This window comes from Lissotriton vulgaris, chromosome 8 (genome assembly GCF_964263255.1).
Source record: "Lissotriton vulgaris chromosome 8, aLisVul1.2, whole genome shotgun sequence".
NCBI lineage: Eukaryota > Metazoa > Chordata > Amphibia > Caudata > Salamandridae > Lissotriton > Lissotriton vulgaris.
Window position 1 is genome coordinate 1129482438 of NC_141696.1, and position 15553 is coordinate 1129497990.

At 43.9% G+C, this 15553-nt stretch overlaps 1 protein-coding gene across 7 annotated transcripts in view; it reads right to left on the reverse strand.

Annotated features, from left to right (window-relative positions):
• Nucleotides 1–15553, reverse strand: part of FNDC3A (fibronectin type III domain containing 3A) — a 1489010-nt gene that overhangs the window by 1069050 nt on the left and 404407 nt on the right. Inside the window, exon 1 of one of the 7 annotated variants that reach the window (XM_086934984.1) lies at nucleotides 13143–13465. The exons of the other annotated variants lie outside the window; for them this stretch is intronic. Within the exon in view, the coding sequence (XP_086791110.1) occupies nucleotides 13143–13154 (12 nt within the window). The 5' untranslated portion in view covers nucleotides 13155–13465. Of the gene's footprint in view, nucleotides 1–13142; nucleotides 13466–15553 lie in introns of those variants that run through there. 7 annotated transcript variants of the gene reach the window in all.

Here is a 15553-nt window from a genome sequence, read left to right on the forward strand (position 1 = left end):
CGGTGAGGGGGGAGGAGGGGGGGTTGGGTGTTGGGGTTTGGGGGATGGGGGGTGCTTGTGTATGCTTTGCTGCTTGTTACTTGCCGTGTGCCACACCAGCTGTGCCTTGGGGACACTCGTCCCACATGTGATGTACCACTCAAATGTCTGCTGTCGGGGAGGGAGGGCGGATAGGCCCTGGTTCACTGCGAATCGTGAGCTGGAATGTGCGGGTGATGCTGGACAAAGTTAAGCGGGAGCGATCTTTCAGTGTATTAAAAGAATGGGAGTGGACGTACTGCTGTTGCAAGAAACCCATCTGCTGGGCACGAAGGCCCTATGCCTCCAGCGCTCAGGCTTTACACATGCGTACCACGCCGGCTTTTCGAGGGGCTCAAGGGGAGTGGCTGTTCTTATACATCGGAGAGTGCCATACGTACACAAACGCCTGTGGACAGATACACAGGGTAGGTACCTCTTTCTGCAGGGTGAAATTGGAAGAGACAGCGTGATTTTTGGTAGCGTTTATGCCCTGCCGCCACTACAGTGGTCCTTGGTGGAGTGGCTCATGTCCCTTTGGGGGGACATGCCGGATGCCCTGTCCATTGTAGGGGGAGATTGGAATGAGGTCTTAGATAGGAACTGTGATAGATGTCGGAGTGTGGCGGCGACCCTGCCCCGGAGGGGGAGGGGTCCACCACTAGGCTGCACGCATTGACGGTAGGCCTTGACTGGATAGACACATGGAGGTATAAACATGGGGCGCGCAGGGATTACACGTACTTCTCTGCGGCGCGCGATTCCTTCTCCAGATTGGACTACATTTTCATCCCCAGGGTGTTGGCCCTCAAGGTACTGTCAGCGGAGATCTTACCGCGGGCGCTTTCGGATCATTCACCGGTAGCCATCACACTCAATGCAGGCCCGGCCAGGCAGCCGTTTCGGTGGCGGATATCGGCCTGGCACTTGACGCAGGACGAGTACAGGGCACACATGACGGTCGAAATAGACAGTTACCTGGCCACGAACTTGGGCTCGGTGGACTCTCCGACTGTCCTCTGGGAGGCCATGAAGCCGACATTGCGAGGCGTGGATATATCCTGGTGTTCTGCGGTCCGGAGAGAGAGGCGTAGGCGTAGGGACCTAGTGCGGCGCGAGGCGGAGCTGGAGGCATTGGAGCGCAGGGGTCGGGAGGAGGATGGTGGCCCCACCGAGATTCCTGAAATACGTTCAACTGCTATACACCGGCCTTACGGCATCGGTGCGCATTGGGGGGGCGGTCTCCCGATAGTTTCCAGTTCAGCGGGGGACGCGGCAGGGCTGTCCCCTCTCCCCGTATCTATTGGTGCTCGCGATGGAGCCTCTTGCGGCGTTGGTGCGCATTGACGCCCAACTTGAAGGGTTTCGGTGGTCTACGGATCATGCTGATAGAATTGCGTTGTACGCAGATGATGTGTTGTTCTTTCTTACTGACTTGGCCCGTTCTGGGCCGCGACTTATGCGCATACTACAAATTTTCGGCGAAACCTCTGGCCTTTACATGAACCCGGGGAAGTCCACGTTCTGGATGTTGGGTGGCGGGAGAGTCGTGGGTGACTGGGCGTCGGGCCTCCAGCGGGCGACGGATGGAGTGAAATATTTGGAAGTCTACCTAACTGAAGATGCGGCGGTGTCCCGCGATCGCAACCTTACCCCGGTTTGGGATCGCACACACGAAGATTTGAAGGTATGGACTAAGATGCCGCTGTCTACAATGGGCAGGTCTGCCATTTTTAAGATGGTGGCGCTGCCACGCCTGGTGTACCAACTGCAAAACCACCCGCACGTGATCCCGCCCTGCCGGTTCTGACAGTTGAATTCAGCGCTCAGTGGGTTTCTATGGGAGGGGGTGTGGCGCGCGTGGCCCTGAAGACGTGCTTCCTGTCCACATACACTGGGGGATTGGCCACGTCGGATGTACTCTCGTACTACCAAGCAGCTCACCTCTTGGTGTTGAACAACTGGTGGCATGAGGACAGGGGTGACCCGGCCTATGCGGTTGAGAGAGCGCTGATGGGCTCTACATCTCTACATGTGCTGCTGTACTCGGCGCCACTCCGGAGATCTCTCCCTGCGGCCATGCAAGTGATTTTCCACGTTTGGAGGCAGGCATTGCGTAGGATGGGGTGGTGGAAGGTGCTTACCCAGGAAACCCCCATCTGGGGAAATGGTTGGGTACTCTAGTTGCTTGCGCTGAGGGGCTTTCAGGGATGGGATGCAATAGGTATCTCTACTCTCGGTGATGTTGTGTCAGGGTGCGCTCTCAAATCATTCACAAATATGCAGGAGGAATTTGGAATGCCCCGCACCCAGTTCTTCCGCTAACTTCAGTTTCGGCACGCGCTGGCGCCCCATCTAGTAGGCCTGGAGCAGCTTCCCGAATTTAGCCCTCTGGAAGCCAACATTTTTATGGGGGAGCTGCCGGACAAGAAATAGTTTTGCATATACCAGACACTGGTGGTTCACTGCTCATCGGACCTGCTAGGCCTAAGGACTGCATGGGAGGGGGATGTTTGAGAGTTAGACGAGGAGGATTGGGTGGAGGCCCTAGAAAGCTCCAGGGGAGCAGCAATATCCACGCGCCGGCGCCTGATTCAGTTCCGCTATCTACACCGCACATACTATACCCGGCACCGTCTGTGGAGGGCGGGCATGATAGCGTCTCCCGAGTGTCTCCGCTGTAGGTCAGAGGCGGGTACCCTGCTGCACACGGTTTAGGAATGCACAGCGCTGCGAAGGTTCTGGGATGGGGTACATCGTTGTCTAGCGGAGGCTCTGGCCTGGGAGATTCAGAGGGACCCCAAGTTAGCTCTATTGCATGTCATGGCTGGGGTTGGGAGCAACCGCTACAAGCGCCACTTATCATTGCTGGGTCTCACGCTGGCGAAGCGCGATATAGCTAGAGAATGGAAGGCGCCTCGGGCCCCGTCACTTGCCACTTGGAGGAATGGAATGGACTATTGTATGGGTCTGGAGCAGCCTGTGTTTGTGGCCAGGGGGTGTCCTGGAAAGCACTATAAAATCTGGAAGAGGTGAGCAGAATACCGGGGGCTGGACCTGGACCCGCCGCGTGAGGTGGCCATCCTCCCAACTCTCCGACACATTGGACTGTGATACAACACTGTTGGTGCACGGTACACATGGCTAATGTTCTTTTACTGTGACATGGTTCGGTCGGGCAGGCAGCTACGCAGGGGGGGGGGGGGGACTCTTGGGGGGAAGGGGGGCGGTGATTAATCCTACTGTTTCTGTTATTCTGAATGGGGAAGTTCTCATGTTCTTATTACACATTGTGGAGGATGATGCAGCTTAATTGATGATGGCAGCAGACTTTGAATGACAGAGCTATACATACTATGTGTGTTTCAACAATAAAATCTGTTTTAAAAAAAAAAAAGTGACAGAGAGGTAGCTCTTACCGGATCTGCACTTAAATGCGCAGAAAGAAAAGAATTGACGTCTGCACACCTGGGTGGCGCCTATATAGATACCACAACATCATAACCGATGCTTAACGATGCCGATTACGTCACGCGAAGCAGCATGGAGCCACCCGACAGCACGCGCAAGGTGTATTGCTCAGAAAAAGTTTTCAGATCCAGCCTGACGCCTGGGAAATTCAAAGGTAAGGAATCTGCAGTTAGAAGTCTCTATCAGATCTATTCAGCATAACCATTGTTTTCTTCCAGCAGGCAGAACCCCTGCCAGTTAACCTGAAGTGTGTTGTATTCCTCCTTGCATCCATAATAATCCTAAAATTCCCCTTCAGTATAAAAATCTCTCTGGCTTGCCTAGGATAGTGGGGATAGCATCTGGGAGAAAGGCCTCGTGTCCCTGAATATCTGCACAGGTTTATACAAGAGAATTGTTCTTGCCCCAGTTCTACTTCAAGTGACAAGCACAACCCTTCTTGTCAGACAGTTACCACTATTTTTCCTGTAACTTGTTGAGCGCAGTAAATGGTAATTCTGACACTTAAGTTTTTGCCCGAGATGAAAGCTGTTGCTGAACCCAATGAGACTTGAGCATGACTCAATCTTTCCTTACCAGATGTGTTTCCTCTGTATTGTTCTTCTTTTATAAGCTTTAAATCTTCGGCTCTTTAACAGAAGCGTTGACGTGACATCCATTGAGACTGATAATGCGCATCACAATGGGTTTTAGTATTTTTAGCCACTGCCAAGAGTAAAACAATCGCTCTGAAGGAAAATACACTTTCCTCCTGTTGGTCACCCATTACACCTCAGACAGAACCACCCCCCCCCCCAATCCCACCCCTTCCATTTCATATTTAAACAACCTGATCTACTTCTGTGCTCCCCTACTAACCCACAAATAGTAAACCTTAGGGGCCGATTTAATATTTGGTAGATAGATTAAATCATTAATACCCTTACCAAAGGGATTTATCTTATACACCACTAACTAACTAACAAGGGTATTTATAGAAACTGGAGGCTAAACAGCTGTGTCCTTCTCTGGGAGGTGTTCAGGTCCAGCATAAACTGCCCATCGAAATGAAATAGGCTAACTATATATGGAGGAAAGGGTCCACATACACAGAATATGAAGGCTGTATGACAGATTGTCAAATAGCGTTCACTCAATGATAAAATGCTTTACAATTCCTGTCAACTTAAAACTGAGATCTGCCTGCTCCCATTTTTTAAGCCAGGAGTCCTGGCAAAGCCAACAGGCCTTGCTTAGAACTCAAAATACAAGCAAGACATATTGGCTTTTGCAATGCTGGTTTAAGACTGTTGTGTTCCATCATGTTTTCAGGTGGTTCAAGAAGGTTTCTAGTCTCAGTGATGGATCTATTGTGAGACTCAGGAAGGAGCTGGTACGTGATAGTTAGATTTTCTGATGTTAGAAGGAATTGAGTATTATGAATCAGTTGGGCAGAGTTGCTTTACAAAGTTCCCGAGATCCTCTTTAATGAAATGTAACATTCATTGTTGATGGACTCTATTAAGGGCATGGATTGTGTAGATTAAGATTTTGTTACAGATATCTTTCTGACATTAACAATTTTTGAGTTTCCACCTTGATAGAACACTGTATGTTGGCAAAGTCATAATTGCGCAAACATATTGTCTTCTTAATTATAAGTGGCAGGTTTCCTAAATGTCTTTGCTGTAAACATGCCTACGTACTGTGCATCCTTTGAAACGTCTGCAGGTCACAGACATTTCCAGATCCTTGAGTTACAATCCACAAGTTTGGAGGTGTGGGTCCCAGCCAGAGCTAGCTCTTCTGGTCACTGACTGGCCTTCCCTTGACCCAGACTAAGCAGGCCCATGCTGTGTGTGGCCTATCTAGATATAAACAACAAGATTCAGCCCATTCCTGGGAACGAGGGCAGTAGCAAGTGGTTGGGCTTCAAGGGAGACACAGAGACTCTGGAGGCTTGTAGTCTCTGTTTGTACTTCCAGTGTCTGTCCAGGGCTAGTTATGGGGCAACAAATATACGTTTCGGCAGGGTCTCCTTAGAGATACAACATATCTGTGATGTGCACATGCCCGGCCTAGATTTTAACAAGGCCCAATCATTACCAGAAACCAGCGTGAGAGCCAATGGCTGGGAGGGGTATGCAATGTATTAATGGAAGCATCATCCGCATCATAAAGCCCTCCTGTGTAGAGATTGTGAGTGGTGATGTAGCAGATGTCTGTATCTATAAGGCCCCATCTCGCAGGTAGAACATTTCTCCACAAATGAGTTGTATGCATCTCCCACTATCAGCTTTTGAGGGGCCAGCAAATGTGATCTAATACAGAACTTAGAAGTATGTGATTACAAGGGATAATATATGGTCTAAATAGAACTACAGCAATAGCTTTGGTGCAATGCAGGATAACTCAGAATTCTACAATAATATTTTACCATCAGTCAAAGCATTAGAGATCACATGCAACTGTTCAGGGAGTGCAGCCTGAACACGATTATAGACCCTGTATTATATAAGACAACACAAACAAAAAGTCCAGAATAGGTTTACTTCTCATTTAATATTTATTTAGTACAAATTGAGTACAATATTAATTTAGTACAAATATGATGACATATGCATGGCACGTCAACCCAACATACATTTTATACGTCGGTTCATCCTCACAAATCTTTAGACCATGGGGAAATGTATAATGCTTGTACATACATTATCTGACCACCCAGCTGAAATACTTGACTTTTAACACACTTTTAACTGTAAGCTGTACATCACAAGTGTTAGTCAAATAGGATGCCCCATCAGAAATAGCACTTGCAACATCGATGCAGAGATAGTGAGAGAGACAATTCTTCCAAAACTCTTCGCATCAGTTATTTCACAAAGAATAGTATGGGACACATTTAAGATTTATGTTCATAGTATATGATGGTTGTGTCTTTACGTCACTGAGAGAGACCTGCATGGTCTTTAAAAATCAATTGCGGCACTGAAATGCCAATATGACTCATCACCGAATCATGAATTACTTTCTAAATTTAGACATATAAAGAAAGACTTGAAGCTGGTGAGATGGAAATTGCATTTCTGGGACATAATATGATGCAGCATAGATATGAGCAAGGACAGAGGCGAGGCAGGAAGTTAGCTTAGATAATAAAAAGAATTTCTAAGCATAAATCCATATCAGAAATGGAAGAAATACATAGGACTACACACATGGGTAGTGTAAACATTAATTTAAAGATCTGGATGCCTTATGGCATTATCCTAGACAAGCTGATATGGACGATTATATGCAAAAATATCTGTAAGCTGTGTTATGACAGTAACTGTAATGTTTATTTTGTTGGGGTATTTTTGTTGGATGATGCTGAGATGGCCAGGATTGTGGCTAAAGGGGTCAGGGGTGCGAGTTGGGTGAGGTACTGGTGCTGGTATCTGTTAGCTTCAATATGGAGAGGTTTTACATTTTTAGAAGAGAGACACCTTGACAGTTCGGAATCTATGAAACTGATTAAGTGTTGACAGGGATGGACTAATTGTACCACTTACTCTTCATATGCTTGAAGAGTGCTTATTTGGGTCCACCTTGGGAGTCCCCTCCTTAAAAGAAAATGTGTGGATTGTCAATGAAGAAGGGTAATTGATGGTATTCCAACAATTAGACCGCAACAATATTACCCTACTGTGTGTGTACGTCCCAAATGTGCCCCTAACTGAGTTCTTGCAGACTATGGTAGTATGAATAGTGGGTGACTTTTTGGCTTATGTGTTTTGGGCTGTTGACTAAATTACCTTCCAGATCCAATATTGACTAAGGATAGGACAGGCAAAACGCTCACCTGGTTTTTCAGAACTGCCTTTCACTGAGGTAAATCGACTACTGGAAATAGCATTTTTATTAAAGCTGGAATTACTGAGGCTTTTAAAAATTTTTAAAACAAATTCAATGCTGTGCTAATAAATCCCTATGTACTGGCTCTTGATGACTTTGTGAATGAAGCAGTCCTTACTTGGATATCTCTGCAGCAAAGGGAGACTACAGATGGCTCTTTGTTGACTGTGGATAATAAAGAGGTAATCAATAAGATGGGAAATGGAAGAGTACTGGATTAGATTGTCTGCATTGTTGTTTTATGGGACACATGTTGAGGAACTTTTTGGAGCAGCATAAAGCTGTTGTAATCTTTTTCTCAAATATAGCGGATGAAATGGTGGCAATCCTCAAACCTGACAGGTATCCTTTACATAAGACTTCTTACAGATCATCATCTTGGATGGAACTGAATTATTAAATTTGTACAAAAATTATACCCAATAGCATTTTGAAAGTTCTATCTTACTTAGAATATTCTGACCAAATGTATTTGGTGCCAGGTAAAAAACCTACCCGTTTTGAGTTAATTAATATCAACACATGCAGAACAACTGTATTCTGTGGTGTCTATCAACAATGAGAAGGCTTTTGACCCCATTAATAAGTCCTAAATCCAAGAGGTACTTTAGAGGTTAAATTCTGGGCCAGAGACGTTAGCTTGGATTGCACAGTTCTAAATGTGCCCAAAAGCACTAATGAGGACTGGCCGATGATCTCAACACAGTTTAGTTGAGAATGAGGGACGAGATAAGGGTGTCTGTTTTTGCCTGTTTTATTTGTCATGGCCCTTAGGGCACTGGCCTGGGAGAACATGTATCCCATAAGAGCAAGATCCCTAAATCATCAGTGGCATTTTACTTCTTTACAAGCTGATAATGTGTTCGTTTTTATAGAGAACCAAGTAGCCAACCTGGCTACAGTCATTGAAGTTGCTAACACCTTTGGCAACATTACTGTCTTGATTGTAAATTTTGAGAAATAGTGCCGTCCCGATTGTGGGACGAACTGCCCTCAGAAGCTGATAGGATCCATTTAGGATTTCTGAAATGTACCACAGATGTGTTTAAATGCCTGGCTGTCCATATTTATCACAAAGATGAGCATCTGATTTCAGGTAAGTTGCATAGAGCTCTAGGACCATTACAGAGACTGATACACTTCTGAAAAAGATTGGTATTATCAGTGGTTGGCAGAGTTGCACTGGTCATAATTATGATCTTGACTCAACTGCTGTATTACTTCAATAATCTTCCAGTGGATGGGAGCCGAATATTTTTTAAAGGAATTCCATTTCCTCATAAGTGCAACAAAAAAGTTGCTTTGACCAAGCTACAGTTAAAAGTTGAGAAGGGGGGCTTTGTGTTCCAGATATGCAATCGTATTATATTGCATCTCAGCTTCAATATGTCAACCAACTGCTCTCTGGGATTCTTTCTGTATTGATGGTATTTTTGTGAGAAGAGCTTGCTCCAGTACATGACTCAGTAGTAACACCTCTAGAGATGTATTACTAAAAAATAACTATAGTGCGCCGATACTGTTCAAGCCACTGAACGAAAATGACAAGGGGAGGTAAACTATATATTCCTGAGATCCCACTATGGATTTACCCTCGGGACATGACGCTTGTTCATGTTATTCATATACAACTCTCAATGGGCTGAGGGTTAGAAACAGTAGGTGACCTTGTCCATAATGGACCCCGAAAGTGATCTGGGAAGTTAATTCTTGGCATACACATGATAAGAGGGGTTCGCCTGAGTTGGGGAGCATGAGAAATGGAGACAATAGTACACATCTGCCTTAGGACCATGATCACACTTGATGGGGCAAAAACTGATATTAAACTGTTATTTATAGAAAAATATTATCCAAGTATTAACCCCCACTAGGTGGGATATAAGACTTGGAGGTTGAGTTCTTAGATGAAGAACGGGGACCATAATGAAATTTGCCATAGTAAAATCCCAGATTGTTCAGTGTAAATTATCTGAGTTTAACCTTTTCCACTGCATCTATTTGACTCCTAAGAGACTGCGCAAAATGTATGGTATGCACAGGGCTTTCAGTGGGCCAGATCACACCGGTGCTGAGCACTGGCAGTTTTTTATAGGGGGCCTCGAAACAGGTCTCTATCGTGCTCTGTTTTGTGCCCTGGCACAGGCAGTCCATTTTTTTGAGACTGCAGTGACAGAAGGCCCATCATGTGCTCGTGTTCACACTGCTGACATCACTAGTGGAGAAGTTAAGGCATGACGTCATGCCAGGTGAGCGTTGTAGGGGAAGGGAAATCCTTTAAAGAGAGTCATTTGCTCTCTGGATTTCCCTTCTCTTTTTACAACTCAGGAGCAGCAACATCGTCGTGGTGTCACCAGGGCTTTAAGTGGAAGCTTTTTCAATATTATATACAAGCCGTAGTTGCTGCTTATTTATCTTATGCAACTAACAACCATTGACAAAGCCAATAGTCTTGACTTGTTGTAGGTATGATGTTACTTGTATCATATATCTGGATGCAATGACAGAAACAGCAAAATACAGGTCGGGCTGCACACTATGCTAAGCACAGATTTTAGCTTCTGTGCTTTTAAGCCACGCCCTTAATTACATTGGCCACACCCCTTTAAGAGACCCCTAAGTTTGTTCATCCCACTTAAAGCCCTGGATAGGCTCTCTAGCAATATAGGTGATGCTAGATTTTGTCGTACTGTCTAGATCTGTCCTGCAAACTATGGTTACTGAAACAAGTGAATACAGTTCTCACGAAGTCATGGGCAGACCTAGCATGCTTCACCCCTAGTGCTTTTTACTAGTGTTGCTTCCTTTCCTTAAAAAGGTGATGCAGGTACATACATTTGTAGAATTAGCATTTATAGACTGTGTTTGACACAGATACTAGATATATCAGACTAAATGAGCAGTGTTGAGTGAACACCAGAAAGTCTAGGGGCGGGACCATAAAGGATCATGGGACATTCTACTGTTGCAACAGAATAGTACTGATTCAGGTATGATCACTAAAAGCAGTAAACAAATGGAATTATCTTGTCACTAATTTGTAACAATGTACGCTTCCTCAAACGCTTAGTGTTGCAGTATGCTAGGCTTTCTAAAGAAATGGGAAATTGTGAATGTGACAATGATCGATGGTGGTTACTCCATGCTGGAGATAATCACATGCAATGATCAGACAACAGATTTTGCTAGATGCTGGGTATTAGATGACATGGTGCTAAATAAATCTTGAAACTGTGGTAGTGCTGTCAGACTGAATCCTGTAGGGTACTTGAGTAAGAAAATCGCTAGGTGGGCCATTTACTGGTCCACCGCTCAATTCTTTTGATGGTGCTGTCTTTTGTGCACACTAGAATTCATTGTATATTATTTCCTGCTTTGTCCTACTTTTCAAATATCTTTTAACAGACACCAGGTACCCAAATAAAAGAGGTGTTTTCCAATATTTGGGTCGAAGATAGCCTTTCTGAATAAAAAACGATGATTAATTATACTAAACACAAAATAAGTTGCAATGGATTTGAAGGCTAGATTTAAAAGAACTTACTAAATTTGTTAATTTCAATTGTAAAGTGCAGAACTGAGGGAAAACGTTGAGCTTCTTGGAGCCCGTAATGTGAAATAAAACGATACACACAAAAACATTAAATCACACTGTTCAAAATTCAAATACCACAAAATATTACACACAATAGACAGAAATCCTGAATGCCAGACAAACTAAGGAATCTATCATAATACAGCAGCTGCTTGTTAACGTACATGTAACAGAAACAGGAGATTTGTGGCCGGGGGTAATGTTTGCTAAACATCTTGCCTCTTATTACACCTTTTGTCAGTGGGCTAAACAGTAATGGAAGCTGGCGCTCCAGCCAGAAGTCATGACCTAGAAAAGCGGTACCCTATTCAAACATCTGCCTCCGGGACGCATATAAAACATCTTTTTATGTAGTACTGCTTAAACGTTGTTTTAAACCTCGCCTTTGAGAAATATATTAAATGTAAAACAAATATCATCCAAATAACAAAAGATGCTGTATATTCATATTTCAAACACGCCAACATTTTCTGCTGTCAGATTCTAAGATGTATATTTCAGGAGCTCGCACTCTTGTTGAAGAATTGTTATTTCGTCTTCAGAGGGGATCTGTTCAATATCTTTTCAACTACAGTATGCCACAATCAACTGTCAAATATTCACACTAGGATCAGTCTTCCATTGAGTTTGAAACTTCACAGGCATTTCTCACAAATTGATGGGAAGCAAAGATTCAAAATATGTAGAAGTCCATTATTCCACTTACAGCCGAACCAAAAGGAAATAAAAAAATGACTGATTCCTTCAGAAAAAGGCAAAAAGCTTACATAAAAGCCTTGCAATCAACAATTAGCCTGCTGAAGAAAATTCCAGCGCGATTGTAACAAGGAATGTAAAGAAGCTTGAAGGCTGGTGAATGGCATTGCGCTGCATTAACTGATGCACTACGTCAGATAAGTGTGGTTTGTAAATGGAAACAGAACATTGAGACAATTATATAGAACAATATTACACGTTACCCATTATAGTATATATGTATGTGTCAATAGCTTGAAAAAGCTGCTTATTCCAGATGCAGGTAAAAAAGGGCTCGGACTGAAATCAGAATGTTTAGGTTTTGTTTACCTTTCTTGAATACTTAGTAGTATAAAAAACAAGAGACATTAATGAGAGTGGATTTATGTGGTTCTGTAGCTGTAGCTTTTACTACAGACTAATGAATTTGCTGCATTTGCCATATGGTTTAGATAATCTGCAGATCGGATTTCACTAAAAAGTTTTCTAGAACAAAAGTATGAAAATAATATTACCAGAAAAGGTAACACATAATTTTGCTATTTGCAGATAATTCAAATACTGTTGCTGCATAAATAATATCACTGCACTGTGGTGTGATATATATATATATATATATATATATATATATATATATATATATATATATATATATATATATATATATTTATACACAAACTTCAAATGGATGCAGTAAATATGAAGCAGGAAGTCCGTGCAGGCGTGATTTCTTTCCATAAACGACGCTGGACTTGCAGAGTTCAGGTGAAAGGCAAACGACTTGAATTCTCCCATTCATCTACAGGTGGAAAGCAGCTGCAGCAGCCTATGCATTATCTAATTCTACCACAGTCTTTGGGTATTTTCGCCAATATGCATCATGGTACACCTATGCGAGTGCCGCACATTCTACCTTCAAGGGAGGGGTGGGATGGAATTCCGCGTGCTTTTGGTGTAAAGCTTTCTATACAAAAGCAATGGTGTACGAATAACAAGGCAACAACCCAAAAAAGCATGCCCTCCTCACATACACATCAGCTGCCGGACCTTAAACATCGAGCAGGATAGCTCGCTTTTTTAAATATCGGACATAGACTTGACATTCGGCAGATGTATTTTATCACCTGCTAAACGCGCCGGGGTTTCCGAGCAGTAAGTGCCGCTTGAACCCTCCTAAGGTATCATCAGAATGGCATGCCAGTGCCACAGATGCTCGCAGACCTGCCCCACGCATGCTCTCATTCTCTGTCTCCCAAGGCGCGGGCATGCACCGGCTGCGTTTTCGCTTCGAGTAGAACGCAACAGTCACACAAAACGCACCCATTGCATACTTGTGGGGCTTGGGCCACACAATCACGATGCTACAGCAAGAACGGTCCCCAATCTCTTAAATGCTGGCAGCTAAACGAAACGCGTCTACAGCCGCATCTGCGCTTTCACTTACTGTTGCTCGCATCCTTTTATTTCGTGCATTCAGCTGGCGCTAGCACAGTGACAAAGGCTGCTGGAAGATTCAGCAGTGACCAGTCCGGATGCTCCAATCTGTTCCATTCACTAAACACTGAGGTGATCTTCATTGACGTGCAGGGCATGAGGCCTCTGTTTACCCAGGCGGTGTAAGCTAAATTCCATCCATGGCGAGCTCCCTGCCTGTCAGTGGCCGTGCTGCCGTACCGCGTGTGATAGGAGACCGCTCCAGGTATGACCAATTATCGGGGCAGTCGCCAATGCCCTCCTCAGGCCCTGCTTCCTATCAAATTAGCCAATGTACAGTGAGCTTCCTCTGTGCACGACTGTATCACATCACCATGGCAACTGAATCAACAAATAGCTGCAGCAGCATCTGCTTCTGGATCATCTAACGTCAGTCAACAGAAGAGCAGGATTTAAGAGAACAGAGCCTCCAACGTACTGTTTTGATGGATTTTTTTTAGCTTTTTAATTTATAGATCGTTTGCTTCCTGCCAGGTTTCTATTTTTATGTGCGGATAGGTCACTGGGTGGGTTGGTTTTCAGCTAGGGAACAAATTAAACGTACACAGGTATCCAGGCATAATTACAGGGTTTTTACCAATACACACCGAAGACTTTTTAAACATTACATGATGCAGATGTAACGTACCAGTATGAAGATTTGCAAAATGTCGTCATTGTCACATTGCAATCAACAAAGGAAAGTATAAAAACCTAAAGAATGAACACAAAAGCAATTCTGATTCTCGGACTTTCACATTTGACAGCAGTTTTCTGTGCGCTGAACGACTAGCCGCGTTTGCACAGCGCCCACTACTTGACTGGGTATCTTGGCGCCAGTGGTTTGATGCATAAGGTCTGGGACATTTAGTGAATCATCTGATTGAATGCAATACTGACAGGAGCAGGATATCCTCCTCATTATACTAGCTAATGCGCCCGAATTATGCTCTAGAAAAATACCAGCACTCAATAGGTAATAAGAAAGCATACAGAGGAAAAAAAATCCAAATTACAAAGTAGATATCATTTTGGTCCAAGTGTTAAGAGTTAATTATTTTTAAAAAGTCGAACTTCGTTTGTAAGACAAATAACTTGAAATAAGCTGTTATGTTCTCAATACTGGAGGAAGCAAGCCAAGTCCCTCACAATACCATCCAAAGCAGCCTTTATTATACGCTGAAAAATATTGACGCATTTAATGAACTATGGGCGATATCTATCATTCCAAATTGCGATCGCAAACGCCAAAATTCGCAGAATTTCGCCGTATGCAATCGCAATTGGGCTCAGTGGTATGTATGAAAGAAAAACTGCCTCGCAAAATAAGGAATCGCAAAATTGGCGATTCCCTATTTTGCGATTGCATATAAGGAATCGCAAATTGCTATTCCTTAAATGCAATGTTAGAAGCACTGAAAAAGTGCAATTTGGCCGTAAGGAATGGCAAATTACCACCAACTTCAAGTTGGTGGTAATTTGCGATTTCTCTGAAAAATTCACCTTTTTGCATTTTTCAAAGTGCCATGTGGCGTACATACATGCCCTTAGGGAATGTATGTGTGCCACATGTGCACACATGCACATTTCAGGGGTGCAACAGGGTATTACCCTTGAAATTGCATTCTCAATTTGCGATTCTCTAATTGAGAATGGCAAATTGAGAATGTCTTCCCATTCATTCCTACAGGCCTCTAGGCGAATAGGAATGAATGGGGAGGTATTCCCTAATTGCGAATCGCAATTTGCAATTCGCAATTAAGGAATATGTAGGATTCACAAAATTATTAGCAAATCCTACATACATAGCGTTTTGAGATTCTCAAATAGCGATTCGCAAAAAATCGCAATTTGAGAATTGCAAAATCAGAGTTTGATACATATGGCCCAAAGTTAATTACTTTATTTGCTTGGGGCAATGCTGTTTCAGTGACTTATTTTCAATTATTCAATCTTTTAAAACCTTTAAAAAGCAGTTTTTGAATCTAGCCATACTCTTTGGATGTGCTCAGGCAGCTCCGTCCTCAAGGACTTTCCCCACTGTTTAAAACAGTGTCAGTGGGTGGGACACGATGTTGAGAGGAGGTGGCTTTCCCAGCGGGTCCCTTCCGATTCTTGGCTGGGCCTTTGTCCCAAGGAAGGCCTGCGCAATCTCACCCCTGGGGGTGACAAGATGGCGGCGCCCACTTCAAAGGCTGATAGGTACCTCTTAACTGCTAGGGATTCCAACCTCCTAGGGGTACCTCGCATTTAAACCTTCATAACAGTTTTCCACAAAAGGTATCCATGCTAAATTTGGGTCCTTTTTTTTCAGCATTTTGGGAATTCTAAAGGTAGCCAGCTTCCTTGGAGGAAAGCTAGAAAATGGGCACAATATAGCTA